The following is a 19,663-nucleotide window of genomic DNA, read 5'->3' as shown; positions in this document are numbered from 1 at the left end:
TTTGGTTCCAGATATTCACAGCAGAATTTTATATAAAATAAAACTGTAGAAATCTGATATAGAATCATTCCAAAGAGGACCTCACATCATTCAGTGTAGTGTTAAACATACATTATGTATTTTTAAAATGAATAAAAACAGTCAATAGAAACATAGATAAATGGATTTATTGTTCTTAACTTGATGGGTGAGCTGTTTCAGCAATCAAATTAGCAAAGACCAATGAAGTTGATCAAAAATAATTAGAATTTTAAACTTTTCCTTAATTGCAACCAAATTGATGGTTTCTGTAATAGCGATAATCTAAAGTCATACTGTATGATCAATGGTCAAAGAGCCAATAAATGTTACAATTCCAGCTTGTATTAACAACAATCCAAGTTAGGACTTTTACGGTCATGTTAAGGAATCTTGTACATGGAAAGAAAACTGAACATAATGTGCATATATCACAAGCAGATATTTTACTTTTTATCAGTGGTTAGAATCTTATTGCTTTTGTAAAAATAAAACAGGTGCAAAGTCAACAACCTAATATTGTTATATCTTAACACTCTAAGATGTAAATTGCAAAAATAAACTGTCTTTTTACAAAGGGACACAAATGAACAAAATTCAACAAATTAGGATTATCCAGGTGGTGTCCAAAGGTGTGACCAATACAGGAACTGGGCTCTTTTTTAGTGGGACAACGCCAGATGCCTGGCGTCTAATAGAACCAGTTTGAGCAGAAGAATCACAAACTGCATGTTCTGACTTCAGTCTCATTCTTTAATGTTCCACTTATCTAAATACCATGACAGCTCCTGAATAAGATAACAATCACGGTCAAATCGGTGGAGTGTGTTCCACACTGTCAACTTCAACAGAACAGAACCACATTAGAGCAAAGATGGTTCTGGACATCAGCAGCCAAAGAAGTCACATGGCAGTGTAGAAGTCAGACCTGAAGGAGAATACCACAGAAATGTTCCTACTAACACAGACACAAAACAAACACAGAACACAATATAAACCACTGAAACGGTCCGAGGTTGCAAAAAATACTACAGAACAATGCCACCTGTCGTGCGTTTATATGAACTACAGTAAAGATGACATGAAGAGCAAAGAAATTACCTGGCAGACCGGAAGAACTGGAGAGGAGTAGCAGAGAGGATGAAGAACCAGAGAACTCAGAGGACGCTGTGACCAATCCGCAGTTCAGCAAACCCAGGATACTAGACCTAAAATGTTTTACCCAAATATTCTGAGTTTAAAGTCCTGGTGGTACCACAGAGCCTCATTATAAAACAGAGAACACAGAGGCAGTACGTGTAGCAGTTATTATGGTAACACTTTATTTGAAGGGGGTTGAATAAGACTGTCGTGACACTTTCATAAACATGTCATAACACCTGTCATGAACATGAATAAGTCTTCATGAATATTTATGACTGTTGTCAAAGCGCAGCCCTCTTCTTCCGGTTAATTATTCAGTCACGACAAAATCATCTCCAAATAAAGTAGTGTTTGAGGGGAACAACAGACATTAGTGAACGCAAAGTAAAGGAGGAACTCTTTCAGATAAAGGGCCAACCGCTGCCATTAAAACGTATTCTTGAACATGGAGTGCTTCTCAAAGCCCTACAGGCATTTAGCTCAAGGTTGATCAAATTTATGAACGCTAATGTCGGCTAGCGGGTCTGACGACGCCAGTTTTCCTTAGACTGTTTTTGACCATTTTTTAAACCATAAAATAACTTTACATTGACTGCATTATTACAACTAGGATAGAATTGGAAATTTTGACTTTGAAGCTGAATATAATTAGATTGAATTGTTGAAATATTCATGTATAAAATAAATTGATTTTCTAAAGTACTTGGAGACATTTGCAAGGTGATGACTTGTGTAAAAACATTTTGAAAACTATAATTTTTATAACACTTGCCTATCATAAGGGCTATTAAAAAAATCACAATACATTTAGAGTTGCATTGTAACTGAGAATGTTTTTAAACCTTTATAGTCTTGATATGTAGTTTAAATCTAAGGTGTTTAGTAGATATTTCCATATCCTTTGATGGTTTCTGTCTGCACATGAGGTTTGTTATTAAAAAGCTTGTACGGTGTGACATAATGCCAGCTTTAGCGCTCTCAGTTGCTGCTGGGTAGCTGCTAACAGGTGTGGCTACCTTAGTTTTAGCTCTACATCCCCCACACCCAGTTAGCGGGGGGTTTTGCAGCAGTGTTGTTGCTGACATTTCTGAAATGAATAACCAATCTCCAGGAAAATGTGAATTAACTACAAAACGATAAGCTATCACACTCGAACAAAGTTTGTTATTAAAAAATCTTTCTGTATTTACAGGTTTTAACAGACAAGCAGGTACAGACAAAGAGTGCCTATATACAGAGCAACACATGATGTTAAAATGAGTGCTAAAACATTATGGTATAGACAGATGGACTACAGCAGAGGTACACGATTAGAACAAGTTTTATCACAAACTGCAGGTACTCTACACAGTATCACAAATTGCATGAACTGTACAGTTAAAAACCAAAAAATGGTAAATCTACATGAAATCCAAAGTTCCTCCAGCTGAGAAACACTGAATTATTTTACATTTACAGTATGTATACATATAGTGTGTAAGCCTGTATGATTACATACATTTATAGCTACCTGTGGTGCAAAAGCAGCAAAAGAAATTACAATGCATGGAATTCAATACTAGGAGAAAAAAAAAAAGGTCACTGCTAAATGGTTCTGACCGACACAGTAAGGTTACATCATACATAACTAATATATACTGTGGAAAAGAAATGAGCTCAAGTAAATAATCTTTGCTCAAAGTCCTAACGGTCTGAAGTGAAAACAAGGTTACTGTCAGTCATTCTCAAACAGAAGAGATTGTCATTAATACTTCAAGTTCATGCAAATATAAACAATTTGAAATGGAAAAAAATAAAGTATTCCCTGTTGACCATCCTGCTGGGTAGCTTTCTCCTCATAGTGACACAGAAGGTGCAAATAAAAGAGGGCGGGAGGTTGAGGGGGGGGTTATGGGACAGAGTTGTAGCGCAGCACGGGCACTTGGTGGAGGGGGGCCAGCTCTGTGTCCGCCTCGTCCTGGCTGGAGGGGCTGCTCGCCATAGCGGTGCTGGGTGGGGGGCGTGGGGGTGTGGAGGTGGAGGCAGGAGCAGAGCTTTGGCTACTGCTGCCGGTGCAGCCAGCAGGGGGCGCCACAGGTGGCTCCTCATCAGCAAACTCAGTAATGCTGAAGACGAACTGCAGGCAGCCCAGCTTGATGTAGCTGCCGTGGTGGAGCAGGGCGGTGCCCTCCCAGCCGGCGCCGCTGCCGCCGATCAGGCTGGAGCCGCTCACCTTGCAGCTGCACGCCGCCGCGCCGCCCTGCGGCTGGCTGCTCATCACGCCGCCCGCTGGCATCACACCCACAACCTTGTCCTCCTCCCTCTTCTTACTGCGACCTGCACACATCACATGACACATAGCAGGTCTGACAGGCTGCAGGAACACGTCGTCATGGTGACCAGCAGAGCAGAAACACTACGCATGTTCTGAGTCAAAAACCAGTCAACACGTTTCTTCTTCTGTTGTTCTAAAGATAAAAAAAAACATCGGAGAACAAATTCTGAACCCTTTCAGTTTCACTTCTTTCACTACATAGATTTTAGAAGCATTTTTATTCCAACCAAAGAAAATAAAAAGTTGACTATTGACTTGTCATTGTAAAACATTTTTTAAACTGCAAAAAACCTCTAATAAAATGTAATAAACACCCATTTTACCATCATCAGTTATCTAATGTCCTACTTATCCAGCAGATGTTTACTACACATATTAAAATGATCAGAAACACAGTTTGTAACTTTTTGCCATCTGAGTTCCAAAGTGCTAAAGAGGAATGAACTGGATCTGAACTCAAACATCCTGATTCTATTCCCGTTTCACCGGAAGGAAAAAGATTCATTTTACTGAATATGCAGAACACATATTGAATTGTTCTGGGGATAAATAGATCAAAATTTAATCTGAAAAAGTGTTTTCTAAACAAGTTTTCTAAAGAGGAAACTTAAGGCAACAAGTAAGATGAAAACAAACCCCAGCCTGTCTGAACTCTGGTCCAAACACCACAAGTCAATCCAGATCCAGACCAAAACGATGGATTTGACAAAGAAAAACAGGGAATATTATAGAATTTTTATATTTAATGCTAAATGTGGTGAAAGCTTAAAGTGGCGATGTTCCGTTGCCTGTAAGCCTGGCTGTTCTGTGGCCCACTCAACTGACCCGGGTCAGAGAAGCAGAACTCTGCTTAAGTTCTGAAGCTGCTCTGTTAGGAAAGGTGAAGCAAAGAGAACTGAGCAATCAAGCAGGTCTGGACAACACGGCTGAAAAATGGATCACTATGTAAGCGTTTCATAATAATATCGATAATTATTGATTTGTTTTTTGTTTATGATGTCTGAAATACGGCAGTCTGGTGATATGATCTTTCCTCTGTTATCCAGTTTCCACTCCATGCTGTTATTTTTTTTTTTATTTCAAGCCACTTTGAGGCACGCTGGAAAAACATGAAACTGCTTCTGCTCAAGTTACTCAACAGAAGCAGTTGTTGCTCGGTAACCCAAGAGTGAGTTAGTTGATAATCACCTTGCTATGAGAGGTTGAGCACCTAAAGTCTTTCCTCTGCCTACATCTCCCAGAATGCTGTGCGGTTCTGGATCAGAGTTCATTGAATATTCTATCAGATATATTTTCTACTGATATTGATCTTGTGTCTGTCTATATCAGCTCTACGATCCCAGTTAGGAAACACACTTCCCCCATGATCGCAGATCCTGTATGCGGACAGATGAGCATTTACTCACTTTTTCAGGTCGTTGTTTTGAAATAAATAATGAAGTTTAGCATGTTTCATTGACAGAGTTCTCAGGTCTGACAGCAGTAAGGCAGCAGAGTTCCCCCAATCCAGTTAGATGGAGATGATTGCAACTGAAAGGGAACGCTCCTCCTGCAGAGGTTTGCCGATGTGCTGCTGACAACATCTGGACTTCCCAGGGAGTACTTGGCGTTGCCATGCAGAGGGCGCCACCAGCTCTGAAAGCACTAGCTGTTGGTGCAGCCCTCTTGGGTTCCTCTGCCATCTTCATGTCTGTGTTTTTATCCCCATGTTATCAAGCGGTAGAAATCAGCTTTCACTTTGACATTAAAGGGTTTTTTGTCATCCCCCCCACACCACCCTCCAAAAAAAAAAGCCACATTTTATTGATCATGACTGATCTGTTAAAAGTAATGAAAGTGTAAAGCCTGTTTTATGTTGTTTCTGTGTAATGTCTGGAGTTGTGCTGAGCTTACGGATGAGTCCCTGGACCCGGGCCACCAGGCTGCTGGGCGCCGCCGGCAACACCTTCTCAGAGAAGTCACAGGAGTACAGGACGTTGTCCACTGTGGTGCCGTGTTCGCTGTAGTTCAGGAGCTCATAGTGTTTGGTGTTCTGTAGAACACACACACACACACACACACAAAAGGGAGCAGATTGATGAAGGAGCTACAGGACAGGAAGCAGCACATGGAGCTGCGTGCGGCAGCCGTACCTCGTCGTAGAAGATGCAGGCGTGTTTCCCCGATATGTAGCTGCAGTGACCATAGTTGGTAAGGCACACGTCCATGTCAGCACCTGGTGGGAAACAATGCAGTCACAACGCTGTGCAGTGCCACCTGCAGTTCACGCTTCCAAAAGTTTCAGATGCATTTCACTCATTTCAAATTTACCGTCAACTCTACAGTCTCTCCACAATGCTGCGACATTTTTTTGTGATTACTGCGGCCTAAAATCACTGCTGAAGTAGGCTTCGATTGCAAAGAGTTGTGGTCAAAGTAGCACATTGTCTTAAGATTTATTTTTAGCCATCACATGATCTTTACAAAAAGTTGAAATTGCTGCACAATTTCAAAAAAGACAGAATTTTTTGTCTTTTTTGAAAGACAAAACAGTTGATATTTACAGTGCAAATAACATTGTCTTCATGAAACTCATGAAACATCACCATTAATAAGAATTCCATATTGGTCATTCAACTTTACATGAAGTGTATGCACGATATAGCAGTGATTGGTCAGATTTACTGAAAAGTTGCAATGACTGATGAAAACTGCTGAGTGAATTTGCATTACCGTATTTTCCGCACTATAGGGGGCCCGTTTTATGATGGGCCTCTTTTATGACTTTTTTCTTTTATAAGTTTTTTTGCTTTATAAGGTGCATCGCATTGTCGGTGCCGTAGAGTCTGGAGTTCCGTTATGGCTGGAGTTGCTTTGTGTGTCCTCTAGATGGTGTTTCTCTAACGGTCCTGTTCCGGTCGGCGTGGGGCTCCTTTCGGGGCTGGGCTGGTTCGTGGCCTGGGGCTGGTCGTTGTTGTCCGTTGGTGCCCCTTCTGTTTTTGGAGACCGTGTTTTTGTGTGACCTGTGGTGGTCCTTGTTCTGGAGGGTCCCTGGTTCTATATGTTCGTTAGGTTTTATTGTTAGTTTACCTTTATTGTTCTGTTACCTTTCGCATTCTGCCCCGTGTCTTTGTTTTTCTCGTGGCTTTCTTGTTGTCGGTGGGTGCTTGCTGTCGTTGGTTGCTTTGTTTTGTTTCTATATCTGTTGTTGTTTAATGTTGGTCGGTTTATAAGGCGCACTGTCGGCTTTTGAGGAAATTGAAGGTTTTTAGGTGTGCCTTATAGTGCGGAAAATATGGTAATAGTTGTGATGGAACATGGCAGCTTCCTGGAGGGAGCGACTCTACTGTGGCAGTGAGCCACTCACTACCGGGCCAGGTCAGACCTGATCCAAGTCTTGCTACAGAAAGAAGCCAAACTAGCAGCAGACGGGGGTTGAAGCAGCATCCAGCTCTTACCAGATCCGATGTAGAGCGTCCTATAGCACATGCTGACCGTCTGTCCTCGTCCTGCCAGGGGACAGAAAACAGCCCGAGCCTGCACCTTCTGACCTGCAGAGACAGCAGCGGAGCTTTAACCGCCCACCTCCGCCCAGTAAAACGGAAAGCAGCGGAGACCTGGTCACTCTTACTGTCAAGGTGCGGTGCAGGGAGGTTTGAGGAAACGCCCGGGGTGAGGAGCGGCGGACTGCTGAGGGCTTTGGGAGGGAAGAGCTGCTGGATCCTTTGGTAAGCCAGGAACCGGATTGTTTCTTCATCCAGCTTGTCCAGCTCGATGCCTGCAGACAGACACACACACACACACAGAGACAATCAGAGCCCTGCCTACATTATCATAGCAACCACCATGAGCTACAGTCACTGAGTAACTTACCTCCAACATCCCTGGCACTGCTTCTGCAGGAGGAAAGGGTGTTGATGGAGGACAGGGCACTGGGCAGCAGGCAGTCCATCAGGCCAGGACCAGCCTTTACATCTGGAGGACAGAATGCAGCAGCTGATTGGTCAGAGTGGTCGGCTTCATCTGCTCACTTTGTATGACAACAGTCTCTTCAACTCACTAACCAGCTAATGTCAGATAGTTCACCAGCTAATGTCAGATAGTTCACCAGCTAATGTCAGATAGTTCACCAGCTAATGTCAGTTAGTTCACCAGCTAATGTCAGTTAGCTAGCCACCTAGTGTCTGATGCTGTGGTAGATGGAGCGGTCAGTCCATCAGGTGAATCTTCACAGCCAGCTGCTGATAGAGACAGTTACTGTATCAGCACAAAGAACTTATTAATATTGACTGAGATTATTCCAGACTAACTCAAACCGATCCCAGCTATCAACTGGGATCCTGATCAAATTGGTTCTGTGCAGACACATTCCACTAACTGTCGGTGTTCAGACCACATCTGCAAATACGTCATCTTGAATGGCAGGCTGAGGACAAAGTCTTGATTTAACCTCAGAGTTTGGTTTCAAAGATCTTACAAAGATGCAGTGAGAAGTTACACACACGTGCAGAACAACACACACAAGTAGGAATGAGATCAAGTGCTGGGTTTAACTGTTTTCATAAGAAACCAACAGGTGATCAACTGCTGATGACACATTGTCAGTGATGGGAGGAGAACAATGGTCAGGTGTCTACAAAAACTTCGAAGCTTCCTACGTATTCACTGGTGCCATGTCAATAAATTATGAGCCACTGATGAAATAAAGTCTGCAAAGTTCTGCAATAATTGAGTAGATCACCTCGGAGAATATGAGTCATAAACATTGAAAATAATGTTGAGTTTAAAGGCTCCCACATACTGAGGCGTACTGTGTGTTCTGTGAGACTCCACAAACAAAGCCTGACAAATGACAAATTCCTTCATTTCCTGCAATCGTCATGGATACCAGCAGGTTCAATGAGCCAGCTGGGTGACTAGCTGGCTCATATCGGAGCTTCACACCTCCGATATGTAGCTGTGAAGTATGCCTGAGTGTGTGGGGGCCTTCGGTTCTGTGGCCAGCTGAGGGCCAGGGCTACCTGGAGGCGCTGAGTCGGGCCCATGCTTGCTGGAGGTCTGCTTGTAGCTGCCTTTAAGTGGTGTGTCTGGGAGGTGGGAGGGAGGCTTCTCATCACTACTCAAACACAATTCCTGGAGCTCCATCTGGCTCCGGTGGTTCTGCTGGCTGCTCTGGGGCCAAACCAGGGGCCGGTTGTTCTGAGCACAGGCTTCAGTTGTGCTCTCTGGATCCTTTTTTACCGTGTCTGTTCCTATGTGGTTCATTAGCCCTGAAGGGACGGCTGAGTCCAACGGTGAGGTTGTGCGAGTCTTTAATCGGTGCTGCGGGTCTGGCGGCCTGCAGGTGTCCGAGGCACTGTTACAGTCTAGGGGTCCGTTGGCTTTGGGAGGGTGGAGCTCTGCCAGGGGTCCGTTGGGTTTCCTACATTTGGGGCAGGGCGCCATGCTGCACTTACAGCCCCCCAGCTCTGCTGAGGCGTCCCTGGCTATGTGGGCTTCCTGGGGGGGTTCAGGCGCACCGCAGGGCTTAGAGCACGGCTCAGGGGAAGTTCTTCCTTCAGCCACCTGACTTTTCATCTCTTCTGATGTAACGCATGTTCTCTTTCTCTCACACTCTGGCGGGAGGTCGGTGGGCGTGGCTGAGCGGACCTTCTGGCTGATGGACAGGTGTCTCATGATGCTGCACTGCAGAGCGATGATGTCCTGCAGCCACTGGGGGAAGCAGCACAAACAGTTCAAATGTATTCAGTGAACCAAACAGTGACTGATTTCCTTCTGTGTCTGTTTATTCATCAACATTATCTTCCATTAGTCGTCACAATTCAATAAGCAGTTTTATTTAGGTTTTTGTTTTTTTAAATCAGCCATATGGTTGTTTTAGCAAAAAATGTTCCACATTTAAGACTTTGAATAAATTGAAGTTAAACTGAGACTAAATCTTAAGAGTATGTGACAGCTGTGGAATTGTCCCAGTAAAGATCCGACTATCAGTCATTAAATACAAAGAAATGTGACGACTTGCATCACTAAACTGCATGCCATCACAGCATTTAATCATATTTTCAAATGTATTGCTGTTTATTGATACTCTTGTTCAATAAATAGTGGAGAAATAGCAAAAATAAAAAAGGCAATGAGGTCAGTCACAGGAATTGATCCATCTTTTGCCGACTCTTTGGGTTTTGGGAATAGAATCGTCTTATATTCATGACAACCTTTAACTATTTTCTCTGATTATTGTCCACCAAATCTGTAGTTTACTTCTGTTACTGACTTTCCACAGCAGACCTCGTGGTGTGTAACTCCACACATTCCAGCAGTAATAAACAGGCCGTCAGGTATTTTACAAAGGTGATTCCTGGAGAACTGAGTGGACAGTGAAAGATGGCGGCTGTGGTACCCACCTCCTCCTGCTCCAGCTCTGTGGTCAGGTGCTTGGCGGGCTGATGGTGGGGGAGTCCGCTACAAACCAACTCCACCTGATGCACCCCAGCAGGAAGCAGCATAGGGGGGGGATTCTGGTACTGAGACTTGATTGCATCTGGCACCTGGGTAACAACAGCGTCTGTCAGAGGACCGGCCTGGCTCCTACAACCTACCACCTCAACAGGGTCTCCCCGTGTTCCTCGTCTTAAAGCAGGTCACTTTACTGATCATCAATACAATTTTAGTAATCAGACATAAAAAAAACACTCTTAGTCACAGCGCCGTACACTAAAAGAAATAAAACAGACATAAAAATAAAACAATAATTAAGACATTAAAAAATCCTCAAGCTTCAAAAACAAAAGGGAAAAAAAATACAATTTAAGAAAAGATTTTAAAACGTTGAGGCGAATCGGCCTGTTTGGTTTATAAAGGCTACTCATTCCAAAGTTTAGGAGCAGCAGCTGAAAACGTTCCATGACCTCTCACCCTCCTGGTCGACTTTAGAACAACCAGCAAGAACTGACCTGCTGACCTGAGAGAGCATGATGGGACGTGCAGCTGCAAAGTCAGACAGGTGCTGTGGGACAAGAAGACCCACAGCACCTGGGTCTTCACATTGCTTATAAATGTGAACACGTTTATAAGCAAATAAAAGAAGTTTAAAGTTAATCTGAAAACGGACTGGATGCAGTGATTTTATCACAGGAGTGATGCGTTCTCATTTTCTCATACCAGTTGAAAAGGGGAGCAGCAGCATGCCGGAGCAACTGAAGCTGAGACAGAAACGTAAAATGCATCGCAATAATCTGAGAAGTAATGAACGCGTCAAAGTGAGAGGAATGGCTTAATATTTGAAAGCTGGACTTGATTACTGAACTGATCTGTGTGGTGAGTTTAAAATCATTCTCCAGTCTAACAACCATATTGGCTACACTCTGCGTGACTGGGTCCATGAAAGAACCCAGATCTGGTTGGACTTCAGAACAGGGTTTAAACAGTACCTCAGTTTTTTACATATTAGAAACTAAATGGATCAGAAACATCCATGCTCTGACTTCTGAAATGGACTCCTGTATCTGTCAACTTGTTTTAATGAAACAAATCTGACAATCATCAGAAAAAAAGTGAAAGTTCGCATTGTGTTTTTGAAGAACAGATTTTAAAGGAAGTTAAAAAAGAAGGGGTCCAAGTATGGAGCTTTGATGGACTCCATATGTAAAGGGACTCAGCAGCTCCAAGTTGTACACAAAAGCTTCTCTCTATTAAATAATATCTGAATCAACAGAGCAGGACCCTGGATATTTACACTCTTTCACAGAACGTAGTTTTCATACTAATCGTTATCATGGTAAAAGAAGCATAAATTTACACTAAGGTAAAATCCAACATGTAGCTGGTGAAAGACTTCCTCTCTGCGGTGAGTGTACCTTAATGGTTTTCTTGTTCTGCTGGTAGGAAGTCCGGCGATTGGGAGCATTCTGCCGATGGACTCTACGGAGGAAGTTCAACCGGACGGCATGCTGAGAGATCCTGTCCTGGAACTGGTCAAAGAGCTGGCAGCGGCTGGACAGGCTGAGGCTCCTCTGGTTGAGCTGGGTTAAGACACGACATGAGATGAGCTGAAGCTGGCCGCAAACCGGCTGAAGCGAGCTCAAACGGTCAACTCTGAACGCTCTCTCCTACCACAAGATGCTCAACGTGGTTGGGACACATCCACTTGCCAGCAGGCAGAGCCGTCAGTGGGGGGTCCAGGCAGTCCATGTGGAAAAGAAGTGGACAGTAATCACACTGGATCAGCGGGGCCAACCTGCAACTCCTGCGGAGAGGAAACCCGGGTCCATCAGGACACAGCGTGTGCCGGGATACCAGCCTGGTTAGGCAGCAGAACCCCTTAGTGAATGCTGGTGCCTGACCTGTTGCATGAAAAACAGACTTTGACGGGCAGAGGGACCAAGCCGTTGGGGTCCAGTTCGTGCTGAGGCCTCCTGAATGGTTTACCCAGCAGCTCCTCTTTTCTCCTTCGTTTACTGCTGCCTGAACAACCAAAAGACACAAAACAACTGAGAAGGCTGGCAAGTTCACATAGCTGGAAGTTAGACCACAGAGCTGCTGTCAGCTCAGCTCTTTGTTCACAGCACAGCTTGGTTGGTAAATTTTGGAGCTTCAGGTTTTATTAGAGGGCATAGAAATGCAGGAGCCACAAACATTCAGCTAACAGTTCATGCAGGAAACCTGCAACCAGCTCACTGACTCTGGACCTCATCAGATACAAGACTGGGATGGGTCCAGGTTGGGACAAAACCAGGACAGGACCAGACCAAGGATCAGACTGGGACTGGTGCCAGACCGAGGCCAGCAGGAAACTAGATCAGGAACCAGACTGAGGCCATACAGGGGCCCGATCTGGACCAGACTAGTGCCAGTTGAGGACAAGACATAGACTGGGGCCAGACCAATACCAGACCAAGGTGGTAACGGGGCAATACTGCGTCGCTCTTAGTCCCTCTCTGTGATGGACTGACCTGGTAGCGCCGTGGTGCAGGTCAGCTCACTGGGCAGCTGGAACTGTGTGGGGTTCCTCTCCATGGCTGCTGCAATGAGCAGCTGGAAGGGCCTCTTGAGAAGACGAGGTGCTGGCACCGACAGCGCCGCGCCGTCGGGTTCGACCGCCTGCACGTCGTCCTCAGGGTCGGCTGCCTCCTCCTCTCCATCGTTCTGCTCCTCTGATGGCGTTGGGGTGGAGGACGTGTTGGATGTCGGGGTCCCAGGACGGCTGCTGGGCCTGCTGCTGGTCCTACGGTCCAGGAGGCGGACCTGAGCCACGCGCAGACCGGGCCCCGCAGCACCGGCCCCTGGGGGAAGGCCATCGAGCCTCAGTGGGCCGGGGCCCACCTCAAGTTCGCCCGTAGGAGAAGTGGAACGCTTGGTTGACGACCGGTCAGGGAAGCCATTAGTCTGCTCAGACTTCTGCTCACGCTTCTGACAGCAACAAGAAGAAACCAAGAGAGAGTTAAAGGTCCAGTCAGGAGAAAACTTCCAGCTGCTCCTGCATTTTCACGAACCAGTTCAGTTAGACAACATTTTTCCATGTATGATGTTTGTCTTTCTAATTACAGTGACTTCAGTGGTTCTTAACCAGTGCAGATCATCTAAACCAGCTTCTCAGCTTTTTAAGAAGGGACACAGCATTATGCGTTACTGGCAGCTATTCATATGTGAAGCATGTCATATGAACAAGTTATCAAGCCACATGTTGTACAATGTACAAAGTAGAACTGCAGAAAATTAAGAAAATTTAACAATACAGTTGCTGAAAATTGCTAATAAGATATGACTATGATTAATTCCAGGGTGAGGGGTGTAACTGCAAACTTATGAACAGTCTTATTAAAACATTAAGCAATGTTTTAATAAGATGAACTATATAAGAGGTTTATTGTTCTAGAATCCATCCAGTCAGTTCTACAGACGACACTTGTTGTTTCTTAAAATTGAACCAAACTGAAGACACACCAAACCATGACCATTAAATACTGGTTTTGTGTAGTATTAAGCCCCAAATTAACCCACATTGTTTTACTTTACAATCTCCACCCCCCCCCAAATGGCACAAAGCTGTATTTTACAATTGGGATAAATATAATGCAATAAATATGATTTAATCCATTGTGCATCTGCAATACAAGGTCTCCAATGTGTGCAAAAGAAACTAGAATTGATAATCAGTTAACATAACTAACCCAACATCTTACCACTCACCTTTTTTCTCATGTTACAGCGATGACACATCCATTCTCCAGAAGGAAGCATTTCTTCACTAAGCGGTGGGTTGCTATGGTAAGAAAAAAAAAGAAAAGAAAAAGATCAGCCATTCACAACGCTTCCAAATTAAGTAGTTTGTCTGCTAAGTTTAAGGACTTAATAACTGTCATTTAAAGAGGTTTATATGTTTCTTAATTTTAAGAAGCTAATTCTTTCATTGTATAGCTTAGCTTTTAATTTAAAAAAATTACAATATAATATAAGCAGTACTTAAGGTTTTGGCATAACATTGTTTTCAATTGTTGTTTAATTGGTGTGTGTTTTATGGTGTGTGTTTAGTTTTGCAACTGTGTTTATATTTCTATATCTATTGCCGTAAAATAAATTCTCAGTCGCGGCTAAATGAAGAAAATACCTCTAATCTGTTTCAAGGCCTTATATAACTCTATAAAGGCAGCTTCCCTGTCTCCACCTAATGGACAAAAAACTGAATTACAATACAAACCGAGCATAATGAAGCACCCAGCAATGCCCGCTTACAGTTGCAAACTGCAGATACTTTAATCATCTGAAGGTTACACAGGATCATCCATATCACAAGCCGTCAACAGATCAATAAACGGAATCCTGAGATGCTCCGACATCGAGGCTCAGCTCTAAACATGAAAGCAGAGAGCCGCCCTGAGCGGAAAACCGGGTGACATGGAGACGCATGCAGTGGACGGATAAGAACCAGCCGTCCCTGAATCTGAGAATGTGTTCGCTTGTATTAGTCCATTTACTGCCTCTTCACCCTTCATGTCGAACTTTAACGCTGATTACTAAGATGGCGCTTGACCAGAAAAAAAAAGCAGGGAGGTCGCCATATTGTAAACAGAGGAATGGTGAACACCATTTTTAGCAACATTGCCTACACTGCTAGCAGCAAGGAGACAATTCCACCCCCTACCGGACTGGAGAAGCACCTACAGTGTTCTGGTATCATCCCTGTATGCCTATTAAACACAGTTATATTCAACAAGTTCTGTTTATGTTTGAGCGCTGCCTGCGACACGCAGCCCTGTACCAGAGGAAAACATGGCAGTAAGCAACACGAAAGAAGATGCATCAGCGGAAACTCTGAACTTGTTCTATTCCTCAAATCTATGCCAGAAACAAAGCGTTGAGACCCTCTGAAAGGTGATATTGAAATCAACATTTATTCGCTTCCCAAAAAGAAAAATCCCCCGAGAATTTGGCAATGTGGTCACAAAGATAAAACTGCGTAGTTTATTTTAAATCCCTAACAAAAACCAGAGGTGAGGCTAACAGCACTTTCCGGTACAGCTGCCTTCCATTGGTCAAGCACTCACTCCTGTAGCTCCTTCCCTCCCTTGGATCTTACCAGCACTGTAAATGAAACGCAGCCGGGCAGTGGTCGCAGCACAGCAGGTCTCCCCCCTCCCGGCAGCTGTCGCAGGTGTCGTGGTTGGTGGCCCTGCCGCTCCTCCGAACATCTCGTACCAGCTTCCGACTCCTCTTCTCCACGTCCTCGGACTTCGGAGGCGCCAACAGAGTTTGGATTTGCTGTAAAACAAACCCAAGTCGTCGTTAATGAAAGCCTCGGCTGCTGCACAATGGGTGGAAGGCATGCAGCTGAGTACCCTCAGACACGGTTCATGAAGCGCCACAGCCACACTCAACTTCTGGTCTCCTTTTCCAAACCAGAGAGCTGACTTTACTGGGAGATCAAGATGCTTGACAACAGAATTGCCAAGTTTCAATTGTTAGGATAACCAGAACAGAGTTACAGGGAGGGAACCCGAGCGTATGCATAGAAGTAACTCTACTGAGGCCTTCTAGCTTAGCAACCTCACCTCCATCAAGCCTCCAGAGGTATCCAGATCGTACACAATCGTCGGGGTCTCCATTTTGTCCCACATTCATCCAGAGGCAGACCTCGCAAACGAAATCTGTGGTACCGGTACCAGTGTGGTACCAGACCGTGAACGTAAATCCTCAACAAAAAGTTTAAATCCAACTGCTTTGGTGGCCAAGTGATCGCTAGCTAGCCAACGGAGCTAACTACTAAGACAAGACGGCAGCCAGTCAAGGTTGAGAAGCTAGCGGGCTTGCTAGCTTCTGTTGTTGCCTTTAACAAAACTGCGAAAATGGAAAATAATCGTGCTATAAACGTGTCGGCTCCGTAGCAGCTGCGACAATATAAACGCACAGAGAATACATCCAATATTTTATCGCCAGTCGACTCTTGCTCATGGCGACAAAATCCATCTGCGGCCTAGCTGGCAAGCCAAGATTCTTGTTTCTGCTTCTGCCAAAAAACAGTCCAGTAAAGCTGCAAACCCATCCACTCCCATTGTCAAAAGAAGACAGAACTATAAATATGTGGACGTGCTGAGGTTGTGATCCAAAGAGCGAACCCTGGTGTGTTCTCGAAGCGGAATCCTCAGTTCGTGGATGTGGAGATGCAAATTTTAGTGAATGTTATTGTTGTGAAAAGGCTGTGCATCTACACTGGCTGCTAGCAACATCCTCTTCCAGTTGGCGCAACCGCGAACTGCCGGCCGCGCATGCGCTATAAGAGGCAACAGATAGTTTTCAAGGATACTAATCGCATGTAGTTGCAGGCGGTGGCTCTGCGTTTACAAGACTTCTCGTGTCTTCAGTATTTTTCTTTTGAAAAGAAGTAATTTGTTGGCGCTGTTCTGTTAAAGTTGTTGTTTTTAAAGAAGTTAAGTGGCGGTATTAGTATTTCAACATCTATTTTATTAGGCCACCGCGTACTTCAGACATATACCGTGTACCGTATGCAAGGAATTACAGACCTTCGGTTTATGTGTTTTCCTTTTGTTCACTTTAAAGGTATCAGACTACTTTGTATATTTTTAAACTGGATCACTACTTTTCTATTAATTTAGAACAGAAATGTAATCATTTCCACAGCTGTACAATACAAAAAACCCATTTAATTTGTATTTAAGCATAGGAAATATTATAAACTGGTATTATTTTTCAAGTAAACATACTTAATGCTAAGAATGCTACTACATTTTACTAATTTGATCTTGACAGGTGGCAACACAATTACACATACATCTAATAAAATTAGAAAATTATGAAACATTATTGCTTCTATTTCAGTCTTTATTTCATATATTTTTATGGTTATGGTTTGCAGATAATGAAACAAAAAACAAGCAAACAAAAAAAACAATGTCAGATCAATAAAAAACTTAATGTTGCAAACATAAATGTCAGGTTTCTGATATGTTCATTTTTATGAACTCAGTTCTTGGTTGGAGCTCTCTTGGCTTGTTGATGACATGGCATCCCAAACCATCGCTCACTGTGGAAACTTCATAGTACTCAAGCAACATGGATTCTGAGACTATCCACTCTTCCTTCAAACTCTGGAATCATGATTTTCAAATTAAATACAAGCTTTAGTCCCACTTGAAAAGAGAACTTTGGACCACTGGATAACAGTCTAGTTCTTTTTCTTCTTATCACAAATACACTTCTGACATTATTTCTAGATCAGGAGCAGCTTGACACAAGGGATGCAACATTGTGCTACACTTTGTTGTTGTCTATCCATCATTCTGACTGTTAAATATAGACAATGTGGTGAATAAATATATTTCTTTGTGAAATGCCTTGTCAGAATATATACTTTTTTATATAGTTTTTAGTTACAGCCAAAAGAAAAAGCTTTGTCCACGTTACTGTGTCCAAATAAAGCCTTGTTGTTCTTAAAGCCTTATGGGATGTGGTGTTTTTTAAAAGCTCATACTGAGAGGCTTCTGCATTTTGCATGCTGAGCGGAGTGTGTCTGTCTGTTCACTTCAACACAACTTGTGTTGTCTTTCTGGTGGTTTTTGTACCCAACCTACCTCTGCATATGGTGACAGAGGTACAGTGGTGTCTCTGGAGGTCTGTAGCTGAAGGGCTGAGGTCAAAGGCCAAAGTTAATGTGGTGCACTGTAATATACCCGAGTCTTAGTGAAATGCCATGCCATAATGTTTTTGATCAATACAATAAAATATGTAGTTAATTTAAGATTCACTTGACTCTTTTTTTGAACCCCTTACTCATTATATTGCTTGTTGAACACATTAAAACTGTGCTTTGTGGTTGAATTAGTAACAAAAGGAGCACTTACTATAACTGGAGAGCTCCCTCTGGTTTGCTTACATAAATTTCCATTTTCCAGTCTGTTCGAGAATTATGTTGTTAAAAGAGACAAGGTCTGTCCTAGTTTACACTTGAACATACAGCACTATAAGGTTGGGCTGTCTGGAATATAATCTAATATCTATTAATCTATCTGTCCGTCCATCCATCCATCTCTAGCTACAAACCGGATTCCAAAAACGTTGGGACACTAAACAAATTGTGAATAAAAACTGAATGCAATGATGTGGAGGTGCCAACATCTAATATTTTATTCACAATAGGACACAAATCACAGATCAAAAGTTTAAACTGAGAGAATGTATCATTTTAAGGGAAAAATATGTTGTTTCAAAATTTCATGACATCAACAAATCCCAAAAAAGTTGGAACATGGACATTTTGACCACTCTGTGGCATCTCCCCTTCTTCTTACAACACTCAGACATCTGGGGACAGAGGAGACCAGTTTCTAAGTGTATAAATAGGAATGCTCTCCCATTCATGTCTAATACATGCCTCTAAATCATCTTGGGCCTTCTTTGTCGCACCTTCCTCTTTATGATGCGCCAAATGTTCTCTATAGGTGAAAGATCTGGACTGCAGGCTGGACATTTCAGAACCCGGATCCTTCTCCTACATAGCCATGATGTTGTGATTGCTGCAGAATGTGGTCTGGCATTATCTTTGTGAAAAATGCAGGGTCTTCCCTGAAAGAGATGGCATCTAGATGGGAGCATACAGTATGTTGTTCTAGAACCTAAACATAATTCTCTGCATTTATGGTGGCTTTCTAGACATGCAAGCTGCCCATGCCACAAGCACTCATGCAACCCCATACCATCAGTGATGCAGGCTTCTGAACGGAGCGTTGATAACAACCTGGGTTATCCTTGTCCTCTGTGGTCCAGATGACATGGCGTACCAGTGTTCCATAAAGAACTTCAAATCACGACTCATCTGATCACAGAACAGTCTTCCATTTTGCCTCCCTCCATTTTAAATGACTCCTGGCCCAGTGCAAACGGCTGAGCTTGTGGAGGTTGCATAGAAATGGCTTCCTCTTTGCACTGTCAGCTGGCAGCGGCGGATGGCATAGTGGATTGTGTTCACTGACGATGCTTTCTGGAAGTATTCCTGAGCCCATGCTGTCATTTCCTTGACAGTGGCATTCCTGTTTGAGGTGCAGTGACGTTTAAGGGCCTGGAGATCACCAGCATCCAGTAGTTTTACGGCCTTGACCCTTACGCACAGCGATCGTGCCAAATTCTCTGAATCTTTTGATGATTTTATGCACGGCTGATGATGATAACTTAAAAGTCTTTGTCATTTTACGCTGGGTAACACCATTCTGGTGTTGCTGCACTATCTTTCTGCACAACAATGGTGGAGTTGGTGATCCTCTCACCATCTTGGCTTCAGAGAGACACTGACACTCTAAGAAGCTCTTTTTATACCCAATCATGTTGTCAACTGACCTAATTTGTGTTAACTGGTCTTCCAGCTGTTTTTTATATGTTCAATTTCCTTTTTCCAGCCACTTATTGCTACTTGTCCCAACTTTTTGGGGATTTGTAGACACTGTGAAATTTTGAATCAACATATTTTTCCTCTAAAATGTTACATTTACTCAGATTAACCTTTTGATCTGCCATCTATGTTCTATTACGAATAAAATATTGACATTTGCCATCTCCACATCATTGCATTCAGTTTTTATTCACAATTTGTTTAGTGTCCCAACTTTTTTGGAATCCGGTTTCTATCTATCTATCTATCTATCTATCTATCTATCTATCTATCTATCTATCTATCTATCTATCTATCTATCTATCTATCTATCT

At 43.2% G+C, this 19,663-nt stretch overlaps 1 protein-coding gene across 3 annotated transcripts; it reads right to left on the bottom strand.

The window, feature by feature from the left end:
* Positions 1-2,316: 2,316 nt before the first annotated feature.
* phf12b (PHD finger protein 12b) lies at positions 2,317-16,214 on the bottom strand. Of its 3 annotated transcripts, XM_007573416.2 has the most exons (15): positions 15,502-16,214; positions 15,030-15,211; positions 13,643-13,715; positions 12,406-12,862; positions 11,797-11,917; positions 11,567-11,699; positions 11,311-11,475; positions 9,859-10,002; positions 8,476-9,166; positions 7,328-7,429; positions 7,086-7,232; positions 6,913-7,005; positions 5,608-5,690; positions 5,369-5,507; positions 2,317-3,477 (listed from the first exon to the last, which is right to left on the bottom strand). In XM_007573416.2, exons 1-15 carry the CDS (start codon positions 15,565-15,567, stop codon positions 3,050-3,052), a joined length of 3,024 nt encoding a protein of 1,007 aa, XP_007573478.1. In that variant the 5' UTR covers positions 15,568-16,214; the 3' UTR covers positions 2,317-3,049. The 3 variants fall into 3 exon arrangements, with proteins under 3 accessions (XP_007573478.1, XP_016516922.1, XP_016516923.1); XM_016661436.1 differs by lacking the exons at positions 15,030-15,211; positions 15,502-16,214 and adding an exon at positions 14,151-14,541; XM_016661437.1 differs by lacking the exons at positions 15,030-15,211; positions 15,502-16,214 and adding an exon at positions 14,186-14,541.
* Between the last annotated feature and the right edge of the window lie 3,449 nt (positions 16,215-19,663).

This window comes from Poecilia formosa, unplaced genomic scaffold, assembly GCF_000485575.1.
Source record: "Poecilia formosa unplaced genomic scaffold, Poecilia_formosa-5.1.2 Scaffold328, whole genome shotgun sequence".
NCBI lineage: Eukaryota > Metazoa > Chordata > Actinopteri > Cyprinodontiformes > Poeciliidae > Poecilia > Poecilia formosa.
The sequence above is the reverse complement of the archived record's forward strand: the minus strand, read 5'-3'. Positions and strand labels throughout refer to the sequence as shown.